Here is a 22,034-nt window from a genome sequence, read left to right as displayed (position 1 = left end):
ATAGGTTCCATGGTTGGCCTGAGGGGAGAAACAGAAACCAAACTAAGCACCAGGCACGCATGTTCTGACCATGAAAACTACAACGTTGTATGATATACTGCAACAGCCCTTAAATGATCGAATAAGCGCAGGCAGTGTTGGCCCGGGTTTTAATCTTATTCTCAAAGACACAAAGTAAAGCTTCTTCAAGACAAAACATCTAACCGATATCACTAATTCATTAGTGGTAGATGCATTAGGCACTCATCGTCAATGCCCATGCCCTGCCTGTCTTTTTGCTACTGTTAGGTAAATGTACATGTATGTAGGCCTGCCTATGATGTGAGATGTCAAGCATACATTACACATTTGTATGTACATGTATCTCACCAAAGAAGAATGCATTCCTTTACTTTCATTTGATTTTATATTTCATTTTTTAACAATCTTAAAAAGACCCTTACCTGTACTCCTGAAATGTTTAATGCCTGATGCCTAGGGTACGAACTAGATGGCTTATGCTAGGCTATTAGATTCATTCTTCATCATTAAGGGTCTATTGAAGAACACCCTGCTCTGTCTGAATGGAAATGATTTGACAAACATGGCAAATGCATTGGGGTCAGAAAGATGAAGCCACTTTCACTGTTGAGTGAAAGGGATGGTTTCAAGTGCAAGTAACTGTTACGTCATTGCAAGACTTTCGCACTCATTGACCTTTGACCTATGTTGTTTACCGGTGACATTTAGATTCTGTCTTTATAAAATCTATCTCTAGACCATCAATAGGAGCATAAAAACTCTGCCCCATTGTGCATTTAGAGGTTAAACTGCAAGCAAATTACGCAAAAACTAATTGTCGCCCCTTACAGAGATAAAGGCAAATGAGCATAGATGTGTCCTCACGTTTTCCTTTAAAAATAAGATTTTGAAAAGCTTTAGCAACCTTACTAGACAAAATATTGTAAAATAATTGAAATGTACAGATAGGGGATGTAAAATAAAGCATTTTTTCAAAAAAATTGAATTTTGCACTCATTGACCTTTGACCTTGATTAGTGACCTAGTTACGCATTTTTGGGCTTGGCAAACAACAGATTCATATTCAGCATGAAAAACTACCCCAGAAAAAGTGGTTTGTTTGCTTTTACTCAAAAATGCCTCAATCATTCTATAAAGGCACATTTTCAGATTTTTTGACTAGGCTAAGTTAACCGGTCAGAAAACGGGTACCTTGCGTTCCAAATTAAGTATCCACCTGGTTGAACGTGGCAGTTATCGCACTGCTTTACCCACAAAAAAATGCTAAGATTTGAGAAAAAGAGTAAAGAGTTTTTCTGTATTTTGGCTAATTTATAAACAGCACAGCTGCATTGAGCTAAACAGCCGCACCCACAGGAATGTCCCAAACGAGAAGCCATGAAAAAAGATGGCATATTTCAAGCCAGCAAATAGGATGATGATCATTGGTGATGTGGTAAGATAACTTAGATGGATTTAACCTTCTTTTTTTTAATCAATATATAGGTGAAACAGTGACTATTTTAGGAAAATATTATGCTGAGGCTTCATAAAGCATTATCTTTATCTCAAATATGGGGTGCTCCGCTAATTGTAGGATGCTCTCAGCAATAGGATGGTGCTCTGGCATCACAACTGTCTCTCTTGGATTCGGTGTAATCTAAAGCTCCCGACATTATTGGAATCTTCCACAATGAGGCTGAACCAAAAGGTGTGTTGCTCTCGCATTTCAGGCCTCACTGGGTTTTGTTTTAAGGCCTATTCTTCCATATTGCTCCCTTTACTCGTTAGTCCTCCGACCCATCCCAGCAACTCCAGGATGTACTCGTTCTTTCAGTAAGCCCCTCCTAGTTGAACTTCCAAAATCCAGGCTGCCTGCGCATCTGGATTCCTTTTTTCCTCAATTCTCCCATCTGTGGAACCGCTGTCCTCGGGCTGTTCAATCACCTCTACCATCCAGGGCTTCAATCAGGGGGTGCACCACCATCTCATGTCACCTCATCCCTCACCACAACTTTTATTAACCTAATTAACCCTTCCCAGCCCAACCGTATTACCTGCAGGTTACAGTATTTCCGTCCCTCATTGCTTTCCTCTTTTCTTGTTCATTCATTCCCTTCCTTGTGCCCAACTCTTGCCTCAGTATCCAGCGATACCCTAGATCACCTCGCTCTTTCATGAGTCTCGACCTTAGAGAAACAACTTGCTGATGCATTTATTACAATCTTTTCTAATAAATGCAACATTCACGGATCACCGTGTACTCAGACTTTCACGGATCATCCTGTACCTAGCACAGCTTTTTGATGCAGAGCCAATGGTCAAACAAAGTAATTTATCACCTGTATGTATTGTTTAACTTTTCTCCTGTTTGGTCAAAACAGAACCCTGCTCTTGTGGTAACAGTGCCATAAGTATAGTGGCTTCTATATCAAGTGTCAGCAGAAATTTACCAGCTATTTCACTGCACACATGTCGGTAGCATTTTCAAAATCTACAGTGATCTATACCTGATCCTAGTGAATTGTGTTCTGAGTTTAAAGTAGGCTGCGTGCACTCCATGCACTTCTTGTTTCAGTTACCGGATCATATACCGACCTCCCTACAGACTCAAGCAAACGATTGTCACGTCACTTGAGTGGAAATGCTGCCCAGGATACATTGGTGCGGATTGCAAGCTGAAACGTAAGCATCCTCTATGAATATGTTTATTACTTCCGCCACCGAAAGTGGATGGAGGTTATGTCTTCACCCCAACCTGTTTGTTACTTGTGAAATGCAAGATTCACAAGTATATTGGTTGGTCTGGTCTGTTATTCCGTCTCTGTCTGTCTGTATGTCAATCACCTACAGGTCACATTTTTACCCTGGTCTTCACGAAACTTAACCGCCTGGTAAAGGTAGTGACCAAAGCTGGAAGCCTGTTGTTTTTGAGATCAATAGATCAAAAGGTCAAAGCCAAAGGTCAAGGTCACATATATCGTCAATTTTCAACTGATTCAGTTGATATATATATATATATACTCATATATACTGTCAGACCCTGCTATTCGCGGTTCCGCATTTCGCGGGTTCCACGTATTCGCTGTTAATAAAATGCGACCTGTTTCTCTATTCGTGGAAAAGTGTCCTGCAAATTTGTGGGGTTTTTTTCTATTCGCAGCCGTTTTCCACGAACAGTCCATGAGCTAGAGGGGCCCACCTAGCACCCCCCTCACCCCACCAATCAACGAAACTTTTTTTTTTTGAAACTTTGAAATGTACTGTTTGAGAAATTATATGTTAACATGCGATAAATTGGGACAGCATGGATTTTGAGAGACTGAAAGTTGCTATTTCCTCTGTTATGATGGTATATTGGTTATACTGTTATGCATATATTGTTATATTGTTATGATGGTATATTGGTTATATTGGATGTTATGATGGTTATACACGATGGTATACATAAGCAGAAGATTTTGTTTTTTAATCCAACCAAAGATGGCTGACTGGCGGCCTTTAACTACAGTGCATTCAGAAAGTATTCAGACCCCGAGCACGATATTTCAAAAAGTTTTGGACGAGTTATGACAAAACTTGCTGGATGACTTGGGCAAGTGAAGTAATCAAAATTATTATTTTTATATACAGACTTGGCATTTAATATGGAATTTTTTTTTTTGTGGGGGTGAACTTACTTTTCAAGATGACTTAGAACCAAAAGTTCATTGGAATTATGTTGAAATTATTCTAGATTTTGTTAATGTGACCTTTAAAAGAAACAAAAACCACATTTGACATTTCGAAGCAAATAAATTGATCCTTGAAAGTGATGTAAACTGATATCGAACTCGATTCATGGACAGTACTGTGTTAAACTTCTGTGTGTTTTCCAGAAGTATTTCTTTATTTTGCACATTAGCCAAAAAATTTTTAAACAAAAACAAAAGTTTAATTATGACTGGGATTACAGACAGTAAAATTACAGTTCAGTACTTCGTGTAACTCCCACGAGCATTCAGGAGAGCACGTGCACGTTGAGGCATGGTGTTCACGAGATTTGCCAAGGTTTGGACAGGAATCGCTTGCCATGCAGTGACAATAGCCTGCTGCAATTCACGCACAGAGGGAGGCTGCAGGTCCAAGTTGTCGATTTGACGCGTTCATTCTGCCCACAAGTTCTCTATCGGATTCTTATCCGGGGACATGCCAGGCCACTCCATATGCTCCACACCATGGTCAGCAAGAAAGTGTTGGATCATGCGAGCACGAAGAGGCCGTGCATTGTCATCTTGGAAGACAAAGTTTCCTCGAAAGGCTGCACGAGCAAATGGAAGCAATGTTTCTTCCAGAATGACCCTGTACTTGAACTGGTTCAGGTTTCCATTCAGAACAACCAGGTCAGTTTTGCCCCCTGCATGAAAAGCAGCCCAAACGGTCACCCCACCACCTCCAGCTTGGACTCTTGGCACTATACAATCTTCGTTGTAGGCTTCATGCACTTGTCTGCGCACTCGGACGCGGCCATCTTGACGATAGACCAGAAATCTAGACTCGTCACTGAAGATCACGTGATTCCAGTGTCCTGGTTGCCATTGGTGGTGCTCTCTGGCCCACTGCAATCGGCGCTGGCGGTGTTGTCTGGTCAGGCGTGGCTTTCTCAGGGGACGCCTGGCACGATAGCCTGCTTGAACCAGTCATTGGTTGACTAGCCTTCTGGATACAGGCACATTTGTCAGTTGCTGACACTCAGCCCAAAGCCGATTAGCTGACTTGGTACGGCCATTGCGGACTAACCGGTGCAGCTGGCGATCATCCCTTGTGGTTCTGCGGGGACGTCCTGGCCTCGGTATTGGAGTAGGGACACCCCTCTGAGCATTTCGTTTCAGGATCTTTGACACCTGACCTTGAGTGATGCCATACTGCCGAGCAATAGCACGCTGTTTCATGCCGTAATTTCGTAAAGCCACCACTCCATGACAAACAGCATTGTCGAGTTGACGGACCATCTCAAGAGGAAGGGGCAATAACTTTTGGAGACGTGCAGCAGTTGTTTTCCACTAATACAGAACGCAACAACCCTTGTATACCCGACTGTGAAGCCAATCATCAAATGCACCTGTCCGTACATTTTGCCACGCCACCTGTGATATAATCCTGTTGTTGACTTCTTGCTGCGACAGACAATCAGTGACATGGTTCTTTTAACAAATGAATCACCAAAGTGTAAAAGAAACTCACCAGATTGATATACTGAGTTAAGAAAGTAAACCCAAGTCAAGAAAAAAATAATATTCCATATTAAATGCCAAGTCTGTAAATCAGTTTGTCTTCACAAATGTCAGTAAACAGAAACTTCAAATCAATTTGAAATATAATTCCGACAACGTTTATTGAAGTTTGCCATGTGTGGTACTCATAAATGTGTCTTCATGAATAAATCTTACTGTAATCTAACTTATTCATGTTTTCATGAGTATCCCTACTTTCATATAATTTCCTTTTTGTGTGAAATGCCTGTCTTTTTAAGGTCAGAAATCCAATTCCAAGCTCCAGGCCTCCGAACGTCGAGCCGGGCAGCAAGGGGACAACAAATGTATGTTGGAGTCAGTTACATCACACATGGCTTTCAGCCAGACCTAATAATTTTGGAAAAAACATTGTACGCCAAAGCCAGTGCTTGAGTTGAAATTGTTCAGTCGTATTCATATTCAGTATCAAAAATCAATGGAAGGTTCACGTTATATCAGAAATTTTAATTTTAACATCTTGTGTTTGCAAGTCTGTGATTGGCTGATGGGCTGTCAAGATAGCATAGAGGTTTGCACACTCCCTTTTGAGCTGTCTAGCCTGGATTTCAATTGCGACCCAGCTATAAACTGTCACCCTGGCATTTTTCAGGGAGGACGAGGCATCAAAGTATGCGCACCGTCCATCATAATGAAGTTAAACTGTGGGTTACCCGACTGCCAGCACTGGTGGTTGGTGGACGTTAAAGGTACCATCGTGTATTTCATGAAGTGAAGGCGAGTTATCACCAGCAGCTCCTCCCATTTAAACATATTCATGCTGTCACGTGTGAAAGACCAGGTCACCTTCAGCGACAAAGTGCAATCCCTCATGATTGGCTGTGAACACCATGTGAAATTTCATGAACAATCATATACTCACAAAGGCAAGGCATGACATTTTGTGTACTATATGTACTGTATATTTCTGGTAGATTCACTAAGTTCCATTTACTTATTGTTGGTGAAAATTTTTCAGTGCAACAATGCAAAGTGAAAAATATAATGATTTTTCATCTATTGTCATTCTCTATTTTTGAGAATTGAGTTTGTTTCCCTTTTGAAGTGCTGAATAACATGCACAGATGAGTTGAATCCCATTCGTAGATGTGCTTCAATCCACCCAGATCACAAAAAAATGTATTCTCTTTTTCAGTTTTTCTCTAGATTAGTGAACTATGGCATTTTGACATTGTAACAAAAAAACATTGAAAGGGAGAAATCACAGCGGTGATAGATTGCAAACCACAATCACAGGTACGTATGTGTGCATACAACATGCACCTATCAGACAGATTACCTAAAGAGATGAGAAACAAGTAGAGCTACATTCAAAGTACACTGCCCCATGCCACATAAATAAATAACATCCCCCAGCACATGCCATTGCCAGAGCGTGCTTGGCAACTGGGTATGCCACCATGCAGCATTGGAGACAGAATTGGGAGGGAGTGGTGTACAATAATCGATTGATTAATTGATTAATTGCGTAAATAAAATAAATAAATAATCATCGTAAAATGATAAATTTCTTAATCAATTGGCTAATTGCATACCTAGACCTCCAGTGTTTCATCCGAATCTGCAACTTTTTGAAAAATCATCAAATAAATTAATTAATCGATTAAAAAAAAAAAATTAATCAATTCATTGATTTATCAATAAATCAAAAATACCCTTTATGGCCAAATCACTTGGTCATTGTCGTGTCCAAATATCAGCTTCCTAGCTCAAAAGGTGCCTGAGATATTGTCCAAATGAGAAAGAAAATAAATAATGTGACTAATAATGAAAAGAAATCAATAATAAACATAAAATAATTAATTTCTTCATCAATTGGCTAATAGCATACCTAAACCAGCATTGTTCTATCTGAATCTTCTATAACTTTTTGAAAATCAATTAATTAATCGATTAATTGATTAATCTATAAATCAAAAATATCCTTTACAGCCAAATCACTTGGTCATCGTCGTGTCCAAATATCAGCTTCCTAGCTCAAAAGGTGCCCAATATATTGCCCAGATGCAAAAGAAAATAAATAAGTGATTAATAAATCGATAATAATTAAGTATTCAATCAATTAATTGATTAATCAAAAATAACAAATACCGTTTATGCCAAAGCACGTGCTCAATATTTTCCCCAAAATTTCAGCTTCCTACCTCAAAGGATGGAGATATCGCCCGGACCAACAAAAAAAACAACAAGTACACATACATTCAAAGTACACTGCCTCCTTGCCAAATAATTAAATATCCTACAGCGTGGCATTGCCGGGGCGCCTCCGGCGCCCGGCAATACCGCAGTGCAGCTCATAGAGGCTGCATTGGGAGGGAGAGGTGTACACTAATTGATTGATTAATTGTATAATTAAAATCAATAAAAGATTATCACAAAATATTTTCTTAATCAATTGGCTAATACCATAACAAAACCACTCGTGCTTCATCCGAAGATGTATCTTTTAGAAATTTAATCAAATAAGTCATTAATAAAAAATCAAATAATTAATTGATTAATCAATAAGTAATTCATCGATTAATCAATAAATAATGAATCGATGAAATGATTAATCAATTAATCAAAAATATCCTTGATAGCCACATCACTTGATCACTGTCATGTCCAAATATTAGCTTCCCAGCTCAAAAGGTGCCTGAGATATTGGCCAAATGAGAAAGAAAATAAATAAATGATTAATAATGAAAATAAATAAATAATAATCATTAAAAAATTAAATTATCAATCAATTCGGTCACAGAACACATAAACCACCACCATTTCATCAGAATCTGTAACTGGGGAAAAAAAAAATTTTTTAGTAACTAATTGAATAATTAAATAATTAATCGATACATTGATTAATTGATTAATCAATAAATCAAAAATATCCTTGATAGCCACATCACTTGGTCACTCATGTCCAAATATTAGCTTCCCAGCTCAAAAGGTGCCTGAGATATTGGCCAAATGAGAAAGAAGATAAATAAATAATTAATAATGAAAATAAATAAATAATAATCATAAAAAAATTAAATTATTAATCAATTTGGTCAGAGAACACATAAACTACCACTATTTCATCAGAATCTGTAACTTAAAAAAAAAAATTTTTTTGTCATTAATCGAATAATTAAATAATTAATTGATTAATTGATTAATTAATAAATCAAAAATATCCTTTGCAGCCAAATCACCTGGTCATTGGCATGTCCAAATATCAGCTTCCTAACTCAAAAGGTGCCTGAGTTAATGGTCAGAAGAGAAAGGAAATTTGATTAATTAAATAAGTACTTAATTAATCGCTAATAATTAAATACCTCCTCAATTTATTGATTAATCAAAAAAAAAATACCGTTTTTGACAAAGGACTTGCTCACTATTGTGCCGAAATTTCAGCTTCCTAGCTTAAAGGATGGCTGAGATATCGTCCGGACAAACAAACAAGAAAGCAAGAAAACAAGAAAGAAAACAAGTACACATACATTCAAAGTACACCGCCCCATGCCAAATAATTAAATATGCTGCAGCGCGGCATTGCATTTGAGAGCAGCTCATTGAGGCTGCATTGGGAGGGAGAGGTGTACACTAATTGATTGATTAATTGTATAATTAAAATCAATAAAAGATTATCACAAAATATTTTCATAATCAATTGGCTAATCGCATAACTAAACCAGTAGTGCTTCATCCGAAGATGTATCTTTTAGAAATTTAATTAAATAAGTCATTTATAAAAAATTAAATAATGAATTGATTACTCAATAAATAATTAATCGATTAATCAATAAATACTTAATAGATGAAATGATTAATCAATAAATCAAAAATATCCTTGATAGCCACATCACTTGGTCACTCATGTCCAAATATTAGCTTCCCAGCTCAAAAGGTGCCTGAGATATTGGCCAAATGAGAAAGAAAATAAATAAATGATTAATAATGAAAAAAAATAAATAATAATCATAAAAAAATTAAATTATTAATCAATTTGGTCAGAGAACACATAAACTACCACTATTTCATCAGAATCTGTAACTTAAAAAAAAAAAAAATTTTTGTCATTAATCGATTAATTATTTAATTAATCGATTAATTGATTAATTAATAAATCAAAAATATCCTTTGCAGCCAAATCACCTGGTCATTGGCATGTCCAAATATCAGCTTCCTAACTCAAAAGGTGCCTGAGTTAATAATGGTCAGAAGATAAATGAAATTTAATTAATTAAATAAGTACTTAATTAAACGCTAATAATTAAATAACTCCTCAATTAATTGATTATTCAAAAAACAAAAAATACCGTATTTGACAAAGGACTTGCTCACTACTGTGCCGAAATTTCAGCTTCCTAGCTCAAAGGATGGCTGAGATATCGTCCGGACAACCAAGAAAGAAAACAAACAAACAACCAGAGTGAAAACTGAGTACTCTCTTTCAGCGTGCGTCACTGCCGAGCCCCCTTTGGTGCCCGGCAATGACGATTTGCAATGCCTGGAGATGGCATAGGAAAGGAGCGGTGTACAACAAGTACAAATACATTCAAAGTACACCGCCCCATGCCAAATAATTGAATATGCTGCAGCGCGGCATTGCCGGGGCGCCTCCGGCGCCCGGCAATACCGCAGTGCAGCTCATTGAGGCTGCATTGGGAGTGAAAGGTGTACACTAATTGATTGATTAATTGTATAATTAAAATCAATAAAAGATTATCACAAAATATTTTCATAATCAATTGGCTAATCGCATAACTAAACCACTAGTGCTTCATCCGAAGATGTATCTTTTAGAAATTTAATTAAATAAGTCATTTATAAAAAATTAAATAATTAATTGATTACTCAATAAATAATTAATCGATTAATCAATAAATACTTAATAGATGAAATGATTAATCAATAAATCAAAAATATCCTTGATAGCCACATCACTTGGTCACTCATGTCCAAATATTAGCTTCCCAGCTCAAAAGGTGCCTGAGATATTGGCCAAATGAGAAAGAAAATAAATAAATGATTAATAATGAAAATAAATAAATAATAATCATAAAAAAATTAAATTATTAATCAATTTGGTCAGAGAACACATAAACTACCACTATTTCATCAGAATCTGTAACTTAAAAAAAAAAATTTTTTTTGTCATTAATCGAATAATTAAATAATTAATCGATTAATTGATTAATTAATAAATCAAAAATATCCTTTGCAGCCAAATCACCTGGTCATTGGCATGTCCAAATATCAGCTTCCTAACTCAAAAGGTGCCTGAGTTAATAATGGTCAGAAGATAAATGAAATTTAATTAATTAAATAAGTACTTAATTAAACGCTAATAATTAAATAACTCCTCAATTAATTGATTATTCAAAAAACAAAAAATACCGTATTTGACAAAGGACTTGCTCACTACTGTGCCGAAATTTCAGCTTCCTAGCTCAAAGGATGGCTGAGATATCGTCCGGACAACCAAGAAAGAAAACAAACAAACAAGAAAACAAACAAGTACACATACATTCAAAGTACACCGCCCCATGCCAAATAATTAAATATGCTGCAGCGCGGCATTGCCGGGGCGCCTCTGGCGCCCGGCAATACCGCAGTACAGCTCATTGAGGCTCCATTGGGAGGGAGAGGTGTACACTAATTGATTGATTAATTGTATAATTAAAATCAATAAAAGATTATCACAAAATATTTTCATAATCAATTGGCTAATCGCATAACTAAACCAGTAGTGCTTCATCCGAAGATGTATCTTTTAGAAATTTAATTAAAGAAGTCATTTATAAAAAATTAAATAATTAATTGATTACTCAATAAATAATTAATCGATTAATCAATAAATACTTAATAGATGAAATGATTAATCAATAAATCAAAAATATCCTTGATAGCCACATCACTTGGTCACTCATGTCCAAATATTAGCTTCCCAGCTCAAAAGGTGCCTGAGATATTGGCCAAATGAGAAAGAAAATAAATAAATGATTAATAATGAAAATAAATAAATAATAATCATAAAAAAATTAAATTATTAATCAATTTGGTCAGAGAACACATAAACTACCACTATTTCATCAGAATCTGTAACTTTCAAAAAAATTTTTTTTTTGTCATTAATCGAATAATTAAATAATTAATCGATTAATTGATTAATTAATAAATCAAAAATATCCTTTGCAGCCAAATCACCTGGTCATTGGCATGTCCAAATATCAGCTTCCTAACTCAAAAGGTGCCTGAGTTAATAATGGTCAGAAGAGAAATGAAATTTAATTAATTAAATAAGTACTTAATTAAACGCTAATAATTAAATAACTCCTCAATTAATTGATTATTCAAAAAACAAAAAATACCGTATTTGACAAAGGACTTGCTCACTACTGTGCCGAAATTTCAGCTTCCTAGCTCAAAGGATGGCTGAGATATCGCCCGGACAACCAAGAAAACAAACAAGAAACCAGAGTGAAAACTGAGTACTCTCTTTCAGCGTGCGTCACTGCCGAGCCCCCTTTGGTGCCCGGCAATGACGATTTGCAATGCCTGGAGATGGCATAGGAAAGGAGCGGTGTACAACAAGTACACATACATTCAAAGTACACCGCCCCATGCCAAATAATTAAATATGCTGCAGCGCGGCATTGCCGGGGCGCCTCCGGCGCCCGGCAATACCGCAGTGCAGCTCATTGAGGCTGCATTGGGAGGGAGAGGTGTACACTAATTGATTGATTAATTGTATAATTAAAATCAATAAAAGATTATCACAAAATATTTTCATAATCAATTGGCTAATCGCATAACTAAACCAGTAGTGCTTCATCCGAAGATGTATCTTTTAGAAATTTAATTAAATAAGTCATTTATAAAAAATTAAATAATTAATTGATTACTCAATAAATAATTAATCGATTAATCAATAAATACTTAATAGATGAAATGATTAATCAATAAATCAAAAATATCCTTGATAGCCACATCACTTGGTCACTCATGTCCAAATATTAGCTTCCCAGCTCAAAAGGTGCCTGAGATATTGGCCAAATGAGAAAGAAAATAAATAAATGATTAATAATGAAAATAAATAAATAACAAGTACACATACATTCAAAGTACACCGCCCCATGCCAAATAATTAAATATGCTGCAGCGCGGCATTGCCGGGGCGCCTCCGGCGCCCGGCAATACCGCAGTGCAGCTCATTGAGGCTGCATTGGGAGGGAGAGGTGTACACTAATTGATTGATTAATTGTATAATTAAAATCAATAAAAGATTATCACAAAATATTTTCATAATCAATTGGCTAATCGCATAACTAAACCAGTAGTGCTTCATCCGAAGATGTATCTTTTAGAAATTTAATTAAATAAGTCATTTATAAAAAATTAAATAATTAATTGATTACTCAATAAATAATTAATCGATTAATCAATAAATACTTAATAGATGAAATGATTAATCAATAAATCAAAAATATCCTTGATAGCCACATCACTTGGTCACTCATGTCCAAATATTAGCTTCCCAGCTCAAAAGGTGCCTGAGATATTGGCCAAATGAGAAAGAAAATAAATAAATGATTAATAATGAAAATAAATAAATAATAATCATAAAAAAATTAAATTATTAATCAATTTGGTCAGAGAACACATAAACTACCACTATTTCATCAGAATCTGTAACTTAAAAAAAAAAAATTTTTTTGTCATTAATCGAATAATTAAATAATTAATCGATTAATTGATTAATTAATAAATCAAAAATATCCTTTGCAGCCAAATCACCTGGTCATTGGCATGTCCAAATATCAGCTTCCTAACTCAAAAGGTGCCTGAGTTAATAATGGTCAGAAGATAAATGAAATTTAATTAATTAAATAAGTACTTAATTAAACGCTAATAAATAAATAACTCCTCAATTAATTGATTATTCAAAAAACAAAAAATACCGTATTTGACAAAGGACTTGCTCACTACTGTGCCGAAATTTCAGCTTCCTAGCTCAAAGGATGGCTGAGATATCGTCCGGACAACCAAGAAAACAAACAAGAAACCAGAGTGAAAACTGAGTACTCTCTTTCAGCGTGCGTCACTGCCGAGCCCCCTTCGGTGCCCGGCAATGACGATTTGCAATGCCTGGAGGTGGCATAGGAAAGGAGCGGTGTACAATAATCATAAAAAAATTAAATTATTAATCAATTTGGTCAGAGAACACATAAACTACCACTATTTCATCAGAATCTGTAACTTTAAAAAAAAATTTTTTTTTGTCATTAATCGAATAATTAAATAATTAATCGATTAATTGATTAATTAATAAATCAAAAATATCCTTTGCAGCCAAATCACCTGGTCATTGGCATGTCCAAATATCAGCTTCCTAACTCAAAAGGTGCCTGAGTTAATAATGGTCAGAAGATAAATGAAATTTAATTAATTAAATAAGTACTTAATTAAACGCTAATAATTAAATAACTCCTCAATTAATTGATTATTCAAAAAACAAAAAATACCGTATTTGACAAAGGACTTGCTCACTACTGTGCCGAAATTTCAGCTTCCTAGCTCAAAGGATGGCTGAGATATCGTCCGGACAACCAAGAAAGAAAACAAACAAGTACAAATACATTCAAAGTACACCGCCCCATGCCAAATAATTAAATATGCTGCAGCGCGGCATTGCCGGGGCGCCTCCGGCGCCCGGCAATACCGCAGTGCAGCTCATTAAGGCTGCATTGGGAGGGAGAGGAGTACAATAATTGATTGATTAATTGTGAAATTTAAATATATAAATGATCATAAAATATTTTCATAATCAATTGGCTAATAGCATACCTAAAGCACTAGTGCTTCATCCGAAGATGTATCTTTTAGAAATTTAATTAAATAAGTCATTTATAAAAAATTAAATAATTAATTGATTACTCAATAAATAATTAATCGATTAATCAATAAATAATTAATAGATGAAATGATTAATCAATAAATCAAAAATATCCTTGATAGCCACATCACTTGGTCACTCATGTCCAAATATTAGCTTCCCAGCTCAAAAGGTGCCTGAGATATTGGCCAAATGAGAAAGAAAATAAATAAATGATTAATAATGAAAATAAATAAATAATAATCATAAAAAAATTAAATTATTAATCAATTTGGTCAGAGAACACATAAACTACCACTATTTCATCAGAATCTGTAACTTAAAAAAAAAAAATTTTTTTGTCATTAATCGAATAATTAAATAATTAATCGATTAATTGATTAATTAATAAATCAAAAATATCCTTTGCAGCCAAATCACCTGGTCATTGGCATGTCCAAATATCAGCTTCCTAACTCAAAAGGTGCCTGAGTTAATAATGGTCAGAAGATAAATGAAATTTAATTAATTAAATAAGTACTTAATTAAACGCTAATAATTAAATAACTCCTCAATTAATTGATTATTCAAAAAACAAAAAATACCGTATTTGACAAAGGACTTGCTCACTACTGTGCCGAAATTTCAGCTTCCTAGCTCAAAGGATGGCTGAGATATCGTCCGGACAACCAAGAAAGAAAGAAAACAAGAAAACAACCAGAGTGAAAACTGAGTACTCTCTTTCAGCGTGCGTCACTGCCGAGCCCCCTTCGGTGCCCAGCAATGACGATTTGCAATGCCTGGAGATGGCATAGGAAAGGTGCGGTGTACAACAAGTACACATACATTCAAAGTACACCGCCCCATGCCAAATAATTAAATATGCTGCAGCGCGGCATTGCCGGGGCGCCTCCGGCGCCCGGCAATACCGCAGTGCAGCTCATTGAGGCTGCATTGGGAGGGAGAGGTGTACACTAATTGATTGATTAATTGTATAATTAAAATCAATAAAAGATTATCACATAATATTTTCATAATCAATTGGCTAATCGCATAACTAAACCACTAGTGCTTCATCCGAAGATGTATCTTTTAGAAATTTAATTAAATAAGTCATTTATAAAAAATTAAATAATTAATTGATTACTCAATAAATAATTAATCGATTAATCAATAAATAATTAATAGATGAAATGATTAATCAATAAATCAAAAATATCCTTGATAGCCACATCACTTGGTCACTCATGTCCAAATATTAGCTTCCCAGCTCAAAAGGTGCCTGAGATATTGGCCAAATGAGAAAGAAAATAAATAAATGATTAACAAGTACACATACATTCAAAGTACACCGCCCCATGCCAAATAATTAAATATGCTGCAGCGCGGCATTGCCGGGGCGCCTCCGGCGCCCGGCAATACCGCAGTGCAGCTCATTGAGGCTGCATTGGGAGGGAGAGGTGTACACTAATTGATTGATTAATTGTATAATTAAAATCAATAAAAGATTATCACAAAATATTTTCATAATCAATTGGCTAATCGCATAACTAAACCAGTAGTGCTTCATCCGAAGATGTATCTTTTAGAAATTTAATTAAATAAGTCATTTATAAAAAATTAAATAATTAATTGATTACTCAATAAATAATTAATCGATTAATCAATAAATACTTAATAGATGAAATGATTAATCAATAAATCAAAAATATCCTTGATAGCCACATCACTTGGTCACTCATGTCCAAATATTAGCTTCCCAGCTCAAAAGGTGCCTGAGATATTGGCCAAATGAGAAAGAAAATAAATAAATGATTAATAATGAAAATAAATAAATAATAATCATAAAAAAATTAAATTATTAATCAATTTGGTCAGAGAACACATAAACTACCACTATTTCATCAGAATCTGTAACTTAAAAAAAAAAAATTTTTTTGTCATTAATCGAATAATTAAATAATTAATCGATTAATTGATTAATTAATAAATCAAAAATATCCTTTGCAGCCAAATCACCTGGTCATTGGCATGTCCAAATATCAGCTTCCTAACTCAAAAGGTGCCTGAGTTAATAATGGTCAGAAGATAAATGAAATTTAATTAATTAAATAAGTACTTAATTAAACGCTAATAATTAAATAACTCCTCAATTAATTGATTATTCAAAAAACAAAAAATACCGTATTTGACAAAGGACTTGCTCACTACTGTGCCGAAATTTCAGCTTCCTAGCTCAAAGGATGGCTGAGATATCGCCCGGACAACCAAGAAAACAAGAAAGAAAACAAACAAGTACACATACATTCAAAGTACACCGCCCCATGCCAAATAATTAAATATGCTGCAGCGCGGCATTGCCGGGGCGCCTCCGGCGCCCGGCAATACCGCAGTGCAGCTCATTGAGGCTGCATTGGGAGGGAGAGGTGTACACTAATTGATTGATTAATTGTATAATTAAAATCAATAAAAGATTATCACAAAATATTTTCATAATCAATTGGCTAATCGCATAACTAAACCACTAGTGCTTCATCCGAAGATGTATCTTTTAGAAATTTAATTAAATAAGTCATTTATAAAAAATTAAATAATTAATTGATTACTCAATAAATAATTAATCGATTAATCAATAAATAATTAATAGATGAAATGATTAATCAATAAATCAAAAATATCTTTGATATCCACATCACTTGGTCACTCATGTCCAAATATTAGCTTCCCAGCTCAAAAGGTGCCCGAGATATTGGCCAAATGAGAAAGAAAATAAATAAATGATTAATAATGAAAATAAACAAATGATAATCATAAAAAAATTAAATTATTAATCAATTTGGTCAGAGAACACATAAACTACCACTATTTCATCAGAATCTGTAACTTTAAAAAAAAAATTTTTTTGGTCATTAATCGAATAATTAAATAATTAATCGATTAATTGATTAATTAATAAATCAAAAATATCCTTTGCAGCCAAATCACCTGGTCATTGGCATGTCCAAATATCAGCTTCCTAACTCAAAAGGTGCCTGAGTTAATGGTCAGAAGAGAAAGGAAATTTAATTAATTAAATAAGTACTTAATTAAACGCTAATAATTAAATAACTCCTCAATTAATTGATTATTCAAAAAACAAAAAATACCGTATTTGACAAAGGACTAGCTCACTACTGTGCCGAAATTTCAGCTTCCTAGCTCAAAGGATGGCTGAGATATCGCCCGGACAACCAAGAAAGCAAGAAACCAGAGTGAAAACTGAGTACTCTCTTTCAGCGTGCGTCACTGCCGAGCCCCCTTTGGTGCCCGGCAATGACGATTTGCAATGCCTGGAGATGGCATAGGAAAGGAGCGGTGTACAACAAGAAAACAAACAAGAAACCAGAGTGAAAACTGAGTACTCTCTTTCAGCGTGCGTCACTGCCGAGCCCCCTTCGGTGCCCGGCAATGACGATTTGCAATGCCTGGAGGTGGCATAGGAAAGGAGCGGTGTACAACAAACAAGAAACCAGAGTGAAAACTGAGTACTCTCTTTCAGCGTGCGTCACTGCCGAGCCCCCTTTGGTGCCCGGCAATGACGATTTGCAATGCCTGGAGATGGCATAGGAAAGGAGCGGTGTACAACAAACAACCAGAGTGAAAACTGAGTACTCTCTTTCAGCGTGCGTCACTGCCGAGCCCCCTTTGGTGCCCGGCAATGACGATTTGCAATGCCTGGAGATGGCATAGGAAAGGAGCGGTGTACAACAAGTACACATACATTCAAAGTACACCGCCCCATGCCAAATAATTAAATATGCTGCAGCGCGGCATTGCCGGGGCGCCTCTGGCGCCCGGCAATACCGCAGTGCAGCTCATTAAGGCTGCATTGGGAGGGAGGGGTGTACACTAATTGATTGATTAATTGTATAATTAAAATCAATAAAAGATTATCACAAAATATTTTCATAATCAATTGGCTAATCGCATAACTAAACCACTAGTGCTTCATCCGAAGATGTATCTTTTAGAAATTTAATTAAATAAGTCATTTATAAAAAATTAAATAATTAATTGATTACTCAATAAATAATTAATCGATTAATCAATAAATAATTAATAGATGAAATGATTAATCAATAAATCAAAAATATCCTTGATAGCCACATCACTTGGTCACTCATGTCCAAATATTAGCTTTCCAGCTCAAAAGGTGCCTGAGATATTGGCCAAATGAGAAAGAAAATAAATAAATGATTAATAATGAAAATAAATAAATAATAATCATAAAAAAATTAAATTATTAATCAATTTGGTCAGAGAACACATAAACTACCACTATTTCATCAGAATCTGTAACTTTAAAAAAAAAAATTTTTTTGCCATTAATCGAATAATTAAATAATTAATCGATTAATTGATTAATTAATAAATCAAAAATATCCTTTGCAGCCAAATCACCTGGTCATTGGCATGTCCAAATATCAGCTTCCTAACTCAAAAGGTGCCTGAGTTAATAATGGTCAGAAGAGAAATGAAATTTAATTAATTAAATAAGTACTTAATTAAACGCTAATAATTAAATAACTCCTCAATTAATTGATTATTCAAAAAACAAAAAATACCGTATTTGACAAAGGACTTGCTCACTACTGTGCCGAAATTTCAGCTTCCTAGCTCAAAGGATGGCTGAGATATCGTCCGGACAACCAAGAAAGAAAACAAACAAACAAACAAGTACACATACATTCAAAGTACACCGCCCCATGCCAAATAATTAAATATGCTGCAGCGCGGCATTGCCGGGGCGCCTCCGGCGCCCGGCAATACCGCAGTGCAGCTCATTGAGGCTGCATTGGGAGGGAGAGGTGTACACTAATTGATTGATTAATTGTATAATTAAAATCAATAAAAGATTATCACAAAATATTTTCATAATCAATTGGCTAATCGCATAACTAAACCAGTAGTGCTTCATCCGAAGATGTATCTTTTAGAAATTTAATTAAATAAGTCATTTATAAAAAATTAAATAATTAATTGATTACTCAATAAATAATTAATCGATTAATCAATAAATACTTAATAGATGAAATGATTAATCAATAAATCAAAAATATCCTTGATAGCCACATCACTTGGTCACTCATGTCCAAATATTAGCTTCCCAGCTCAAAAGGTGCCTGAGATATTGGCCAAATGAGAAAGAAAATAAATAAATGATTAATAATGAAAATAAATAAATAATAATCATAAAAAAATTAAATTATTAATCAATTTGGTCAGAGAACACATAAACTACCACTATTTCATCAGAATCTGTAACTTAAAAAAAAAAATTTTTTTTGTCATTAATCGAATAATTAAATAATTAATCGATTAATTGATTAATTAATAAATCAAAAATATCCTTTGCAGCCAAATCACCTGGTCATTGGCATGTCCAAATATCAGCTTCCTAACTCAAAAGGTGCCTGAGTTAATAATGGTCAGAAGATAAATGAAATTTAATTAATTAAATAAGTACTTAATTAAACGCTAATAATTAAATAACTCCTCAATTAATTGATTATTCAAAAAACAAAAAATACCGTATTTGACAAAGGACTTGCTCACTACTGTGCCGAAATTTCAGCTTCCTAGCTCAAAGGATGGCTGAGATATCGCCCGGACAACCAAGAAAACAAACAAACAAGAAACCAGAGTGAAAACTGAGTACTCTCTTTCAGCGTGCGTCACTGCCGAGCCCCCTTTGGTGCCCGGCAATGACGATTTGCAATGCCTGGAGATGGCATAGGAAAGGAGCGGTGTACAACAACCAAGAAAACAAACAAACAAGAAACCAGAGTGAAAACTGAGTACTCTCTTTCAGCGTGCGTCACTGCCGAGCCCCCTTCGGTGCCCAGCAATGACGATTTGCAATTCCTGGAGATGGCATAGGAAAGGAGCGGTGTACAACAAGAAACCAGAGTGAAAACTGAGTACTCTCTTTCAGCGTGCGTCACTGCCGAGCCCCCTTTGGTGCCCGGCAATGACGATTTGCAATGCCTGGAGATGGCATAGGAAAGGAGCGGTGTACAACAAGAAAACAACCAAGAAAACAAACAAACAAGAAACCAGAGTGAAAACTGAGTACTCTCTTTCAGCGTGCGTCACTGCCGAGCCCCCTTCGGTGCCCAGCAATGACGATTTGCAATGCCTGGAGATGGCATAGGAAAGGAGCGGTGTACAATAATCATAAAAAAATTAAATTATTAATCAATTTGGTCAGAGAACACATAAACTACCACTATTTCATCAGAATCTGTAACTTTAAAAAAAAAAATTTTTTTGTCATTAATCGAATAATTAAATAATTAATCGATTAATTGATTAATTAATAAATCAAAAATATCCTTTGCAGCCAAATCACCTGGTCATTGGCATGTCCAAATATCAGCTTCCTAACTCAAAAGGTGCCTGAGTTAATAATGGTCAGAAGAGAAATGAAATTTAATTAATTAAATAAGTACTTAATTAAACGCTAATAATTAAATAACTCCTCAATTAATTGATTATTCAAAAAACAAAAAATACCGTATTTGACAAAGGACTTGCTCACTACTGTGCCGAAATTTCAGCTTCCTAGCTCAAAGGATGGCTGAGATATCGTCCGGACAACCAAGAAAGAAAACAAACAAACAAGAAAACAAACAAGAAACCAGAGTGAAAACTGAGTACTCTCTTTCAGCGTGCGTCACTGCCGAGCCCCCTTTGGTGCCCGGCAATGACGATTTGCAATGCCTGGAGATGGCATAGGAAAGGAGCGGTGTACAACAAGTACACATACATTCAAAGTACACTGCCCCATGCCAAATAATTAAATATGCTGCAGCGCGGCAATGCCGGGCGCCTCTGGCGCCCGGCAATACCGCAGTGCAGCTCATTGAGGCTGCATTGGGAGGGAGAGGTGTACACTAATTGATTGATTAATTGTATAATTAAAATCAATAAAAGATTATCACAAAATATTTTCATAATCAATTGGCTAATCGCATAACTAAACCACCAGTGCTTCATCCGAAGATGTATCTTTTAGAAATTTAATTAAATATGTCATTTATAAAAAATTAAACAATTAATTGATTACTCAATAAATAATTAATCGATTAATCAATAAATAATTAATAGATGAAATGATTAATCAATAAATCAAAAATATCCTTGATAGCCACATCACTTGGTCACTCATGTCCAAATATTAGCTTCCCAGCTCAAAAGGTGCCTGAGATATTGGCCAAATGAGAAAGAAAATAAATAAATGATTAATAATGAAAATAAATAAATAATAATCATTAAAAAATTAAATTATCAATCAATTCGGTCACAGAACACATAAACCACCACCATTTCATCAGAATCTGTAACTGGGGGAAAAAATTTTTTTTTAGTAACTAATCGAATAATTAAATAATTAATCGATACATTGATTAATTAATTAATCAATAAATCAAAAATATCATTGATAGCCACATCACTTGGTCACTCATGTCCAAATATTAGCTTCCCAGCTCAAAAGGTGGCCAAATGAGAAAGAAAATAAATAAATGGTTAATAATGAAAATAAATAAATAATAATCATAAAAAAATTAAATTATTAATCAATTTGGTCAGAGAACACATAAACTACCACTATTTAATCAGAATCTGTAACTTAAAAAAAAATAAAATTTTTTGTCATTAATCGAATAATTAAATAATTAATCGATTAATTGATTAATTAATAAATCAAAAATATCCTTTGCAGCCAAATCACCTGGTCATTGGCATGTCCAAATATCAGCTTCCTAACTCAAAAGGTGCCTGAGTTAATGGTCAGAAGAGAAAGGAAATTTGATTAATTAAATAAGTACTTAATTAATCGCTAATAATTAAATAAC

The 22,034-nt window shown here is 34.9% G+C and overlaps 1 protein-coding gene across 2 annotated transcripts in view; it reads left to right on the top strand.

Moving 5' to 3' along the window:
- MMRN2 (multimerin 2) overlaps window positions 1–22,034 on the top strand; it is a 58,217-nt gene that overhangs the window by 18,928 nt on the left and 17,255 nt on the right. The window contains exons 3-4 of one of the 2 annotated variants that reach the window (XM_068124576.2): window positions 2,579–2,685; window positions 5,513–5,578. In XM_068124576.2, the coding sequence (XP_067980677.2) occupies window positions 2,579–2,685; window positions 5,513–5,578 (173 nt within the window). The remainder of the gene's footprint in view (window positions 1–2,578; window positions 2,686–5,512; window positions 5,579–22,034) is intronic. The other variant, XM_068124577.2, reaches the window with a different exon arrangement.

The sequence above is a fragment of the Myxine glutinosa genome, chromosome 8 (genome assembly GCF_964187855.1).
Source record: "Myxine glutinosa chromosome 8, kmMyxGlut1.1, whole genome shotgun sequence".
Classification (NCBI taxonomy): domain Eukaryota; kingdom Metazoa; phylum Chordata; class Myxini; order Myxiniformes; family Myxinidae; genus Myxine; species Myxine glutinosa.
The sequence above is the reverse complement of the archived record's forward strand: the minus strand, read 5'-3'. Positions and strand labels throughout refer to the sequence as shown.